Source organism: Haplochromis burtoni, unplaced genomic scaffold (genome assembly GCF_018398535.1).
Source record: "Haplochromis burtoni strain Fernald_Lab_line unplaced genomic scaffold, NCSU_Asbu1 Contig_236, whole genome shotgun sequence".
Taxonomy (NCBI): Eukaryota; Metazoa; Chordata; class Actinopteri; order Cichliformes; family Cichlidae; genus Haplochromis; species Haplochromis burtoni.
In genome coordinates, this window is record NW_024582597.1 from 82054 (window position 1) to 87254 (window position 5201).

Consider the following 5201-nt stretch of genomic DNA (forward strand, 5'->3'; position numbering starts at 1 on the left):
AACATTGTACTCGTCTGTAGTTTCTCTGTCAAGCGGACCAGTAACCACTAAAGAGTAATAATTTCTATAGTTTGTGTCCAGTTTAAATGGAGTCTCATTTGCAATCACAGCTTTTACTGCCCCGTTATTCCCACCATCTTTATCCAAAACCGAGACAAGTGCAATGGCTGCACCTAGTTCCGCGTCTTCGTTCACTGTATTTAGTAGTGACGTTACCTTGATCTCAGGAGCGTTGTCATTTAGATCCAGCACTTCTACCAACACTTTACAATGAGCAGACATCGGAGGCTGGCCTTTGTCAGTGGCCTCAGCATGAATCTCAAATGCATGATTTTCTTCGTAATCGATTTGACCTTTAATTGAAATCGCTCCCGTTTTAGAGTCTATTTGAAATACATTTAAAACATGATCCTGACCTTTACTTCTAAAAGAATATTCAGTTTCAGCATTTAATCCGTCATCTGCGTCTGTTGCATTTAAAAATATAATTGTTTTACCCATTGGTAGATTTTCATGAATCTGTGTTTTATACAAAGCGCTACTGAAAACCGGAGCGTTGTCATTAATGTCTAAGACATTTATAATAATTTGCAATGTTCCTGACTTGGGTGGGTTTCCGCTGTCGATAGCAGTCACTGTAAGATTAACAGTAGGTTGTGTTTCTCGGTCTAGAGCTTTCTGTAGCACCAGCTCGGCAGACACACTATCCCTTCCTTTGTGGACCTCTAAAGAAAAGTGATCATTTGGACTCAACTTGTATGAACTAACGTCATTCTTTCCAACGTCGAGATCCGATGCCCCTATAAATCCAAATTTCCCCCCTGGCACAGTACTTTCCGCAATATTAAGATACTGCAAATTCTCAGGAAAATGTGGCACATTATCATTAATATCGACTACATTTACATCTAAACGATAAAGCTTCAGTGGATTGTTGATCACGGCCTCTACGCTAACAGTACATATTGCAGCTTTTGCGCAAAGCTCCTCACGGTCGATTCTTTCACTGACATAGAGACTACCCGTTTTCAAATTTATATCGAAATAATTTCTCTGTGATCCGCTCACAATCTGAAACATACGCGTCCTCAAGTCATGCACGTTAAGATTTAGATCTTTAGCGAGATTTCCCACAGTAGTCCCCGGGTTTACCTCCTCTGATACAGAGTAAGAGAGCTGCCCAGTCACCACTTGCCAGCAGCAATCCAAAAGAACAACGACTACATAAATCCCAAAAGAACTGCGTATCCTCCCTGTCGACATTTTCTATCATGTGCGAGCACAGCATATGGATCGTGGTCTTCAAGGTGAAATTAGAGTGGCAGAATCCAGATTTCCGTGTATATAAGAAGTAAAGGACAAAGCGATGATCGCACAATGTATTCTCATACTGCCCCTCTTGTAACAAAGCCCTGCAAAGCATCATCGTCACCATCATCTAAATCTAGGAGGAGCTTCGAACAACCAAGAGCACTATGAAAATGTGATGGTCTACAATGTCCCCATGTGGTCATTTAAAAATACTACATTATCACAAAACAATCTCATAAGTTCGTTTAAGCCTTCAAGATAAATGCATCAAGATGCCAATCTGGTAATGGCAAATAATGTCAAGCTCCCTTATATATTTATTTAAAGACAGGTGTAGCATATATATAAACCAAATTGAATTAAAACTTGCCTTATCTCCTTTTCACAAAACATGAAAATATGAGCAAATATGAATAATACAACTGTCAAGGCGTATATCAGCTTAATGTGCTATCTGTCTATCCTTTGAGTAACCAGAGACAAAGAGCAATGCACATATCAGAAATGTGACTTAATTATTATTATAATTATTGCGGCCTTCAGATCACATTTTTATATATACTAGAATGCCTACACCAGCACCATGGACAGCTACATGAACGCACTGCTGTCCAAATGATGGATATTATTAAATTGGCACAGCTAAACATTTTAAAGCTGAAGCATATATATATTTGGAATCTAGTTTAAATCAGAAGATACACCATGCTAAGATAAGAAAAAATGGTACCGTTTAATCTGCAATGACGAGGAATGACAATATGCAAGTATTTTAAAATTTCATGGACTCACCTTTTCTTTGGTAGGTAAAGTCTGAGTCCTGGTAAAAGTGTCTCCTTCGTTAATACTGATCAGTTCTGCATCTACTGGTGGAAACGAGGCGGGGAAAACCACTACGTCACTCTTGAGCGTGTCTGAGCTGAAACATACGTCATACTGCTGAGTAGCTTTAGAGTAAGACCAGCTCCCGTCAGGGTGGGTGGTGATCATGGGGGCGCTGTACCTGCTGAAAGTGCCGTCTGTCCTGTGGCATCTGACTGCTATTAAAGTGATGAGGCTGAGCAGAAAGATGACGGACACCGACACAATGGCGATCAGCAGATACAGGTTCAAATCCGAGAAGCTGTCCTCCTTTACAGGCACATGTCTGAACTGAGTCTGGATTTCAGCCGTGCTTTCAACCACCACCACATCAATAGACACAGTAGCTGACAGGGAGGGTTCTCCGTTATCAGAGACCAAGACCACCAAGGGGTGAGTTTTAAGGTCATTGTCACTCAATCTCCTCTTAGTCCTGATCTCCCCGGTGCTGGTTCCGATCCTGAACAAGTTGTTTCCTTTGGGCTCAGACAGGTGATAAGAAAGCAGCGCATTGTATCCAGAGTCTGCGTCTACAGCCCTGATCTTTGCCACAAAGTATCCCGCTTCAGCAGAGTAGGGGATGCTCTCACTGTTAACGGAGCCGTGCTCAGAATATGGCGCGAGAATCGTAGGACTGTTGTCATTTTGATCGAGGATTAAAACGTTGACAGTGACGTTGCTGCTGAGCGGAGGAACACCAGAATCTGTGGCCTGAACTTTAAACTGGAATGTTTTTAACTCCTCATAGTTAAAAGACTGCAGGCTGATTATATCTCCTGTCTCCGAGTTGATATTAATCATTGTAGATAACAGCAGCTGGTTATTGCCAATTTTTAACAATGAATAGCTGATTTGGCTATTTTGGTCTATGTCTGCATCAGTTGCAGTCACTCTTTTAATGACTGCTCCCACTGGACTGTTCTCATTCACATAAACATTAATTACGGCCTCCGTGAACAGAGGTGCATTATCATTGACATCAGAAACGTGTATGGAAACTACACTTGTGCTGGTAAGTGGTGGAATCCCTTTGTCATTAGCGATTATATTGACATTGTAAATAGAGAATTTCTCCCTGTCTAGAGGTCCATCAACTAACAGCGAATAATAATTTTTGTAGTTAGTTTCGAGTTTGAATGGCGCTTTGTTTTTAATTTGGATCTCCACATCACCGTTTTTTCCACCGTCTTTATCGAGGACAGATACAAGTGCAACTGCGGTGCCTACAGGAGCATCCTCTTTTACCTTCCTATGTAATGACGTCACCGTGATCTCAGGAGCATTATCATTTAAGTCCACCACTTCTACCAGCACTTTACAGTGAGCGGACATCGGAGGATGCCCTTTATCACTGGCCACAACACGTACCTCAAAAGCCCTCCTCTCTTCAAAGTCTATTTTCCCTTTGACCTTAATGACACCAGTCTGAGGTTCAATTTCAAATACATCAAGTACGTGATCTTGGTCTTTGCTTCTCAGCGAATATACAATCTCACTGTTTAAACCCTCATCTGCATCAGTGGCGTTCACTGTGATTACCTTTAACCCCAGTGGAATGTTTTCTGGAATTTTTGTTTTATACAAGGATTCACTAAAGATCGGAATATTATCATTAATGTCTAATACATTAATAACGAGTTGCGAGGTGCCGGATTTCGGTGGGGTCCCTCCATCTACAGCTGTCAGTGTCATAGTGATGACTGCCTGCTTTTCTCGGTCTAAGGCTTTCTGCAGCACCAACTCAGCAGACACACGGTCACCTGCTTTGTGCACGGCCAACGAAAAATTTTCATTTTGGCTTAATTTGTAAGTGCTTACTCCGTTTTTCCCCATATCCGCATCAGTTGCTTCGGATAATTCAAATTTCACTCCAGGCAATGTGCTCTCTGCAATATATAAATTTTGCAGTTTGGTTGTAAACAAAGGAGCATTGTCGTTTACATCTAAGATCTCTACATCAATACGATAAAGCTTCAATGGGTTATTTATTACGGCTTCTACACTTACTGGACATTTTAGTTCCTCCGAGCAGAGCTCCTCTCTGTCTATTCTCTCACTGACATACAGAACACCAGTCTTTAGATTTACCTCGAAAAATTTTCTCTTTGATCCAGTAACGATTTGAAACATTCGAGATTCCAACTCTTGTGAATTCAGGTTTAGATCCTTAGCGATATTCCCAACAGGAGTCCCCGGGTTTACCTCCTCTGAGATTGAATAGGAGAGCTGCCCAGCCACAGTCTGCCAGTAAACATCCAGTAGAAAAAGGCACAAATACATCCCAAAATAGCTCAATTTAAAGGGCGACATCTCTGTTCAATATGAACAAAGCATAAATTTGAGCTCCAGTGGCATTCAGATATTTAGGAAAGAATGGACGATCAGGGAGCTTTTTGACTGTAGTACTCTGTTTGTTCCACCGTCGTTTGAGTCTTATAACAAAGACAGAAATCGTTCATATCGCTTGTAAACGGGAGGGGCCAAGTTCTATTAAAGAGCAGGGCTGTAACTAATGGACCAACAGCGACGCCACGTGGTGAAAAGAGCGCAATGCAGAGGCCAGTGAAAACAGTTGCTTCTCCTGCAGCCATCAGGTCACACCAAAGGTATCTGAAAAGCTTAACATCAGAAATCGGAACAACTCTTCTCTGCACCATGGACAACACCTGAATGAGTGTCCTTGTAGAAAGTGATAGTATCAAATACATCATATCCCACGTTACTCTACCTTTTTCCACTAAACCTCTTTGTTCCATTCAATTTAAGAGTTATTTGTAGATTCTATTAACTACTAATGTGAGCTTAATAAACGGATAAAAAGTTGGAGGCTGCCTGAAATTTTTAGCATTCAGCCATGCTTATATAGCAATGTGTGAATTGCACCACAAGTTTTATCATGTCTACAAATTTGTATGTATTTTTCCCCTAAGAGTGTGTAAAAACAAACAAACAAACAAACAAACAAACAAACAAACAAACAAACAAACAAACAAACAAACAAACAAACAAACAAACAAACAAACAAACAA

General features: G+C 40.9%; 2 protein-coding genes across 2 annotated transcripts in view; both read right to left on the minus strand.

Annotated features, from left to right (window-relative positions):
• Positions 1 to 1292, minus strand: part of LOC106632334 (protocadherin alpha-9) — a 3204-nt gene extending 1912 nt beyond the window's left edge. Inside the window, exon 1 of the mRNA XM_014338535.2 lies at positions 4 to 1292. Within this exon, the coding sequence (XP_014194021.1) occupies positions 4 to 1263 (1260 nt within the window). The 5' untranslated portion in view covers positions 1264 to 1292. The remainder of the gene's footprint in view (positions 1 to 3) is intronic.
• A 796-nt stretch (positions 1293 to 2088) lies between these two features.
• On the minus strand, positions 2089 to 5142 carry LOC102304709 (protocadherin alpha-3-like). Its single transcript, XM_042226980.1, has one exon. It carries the CDS (start codon positions 4480 to 4482, stop codon positions 2092 to 2094), a length of 2391 nt encoding a protein of 796 aa, XP_042082914.1. The 5' UTR covers positions 4483 to 5142; the 3' UTR covers positions 2089 to 2091.
• Positions 5143 to 5201: the final 59 nt, after the last annotated feature.

Bases quoted from the DNA above. Each gene is read 5' to 3' on its own strand.
- LOC102304709 (XM_042226980.1), bottom strand. From the start codon at position 4,482: ATGTCGCCCTTTAAATTGAGCTATTTTGGGATGTATTTGTGCCTTTTT.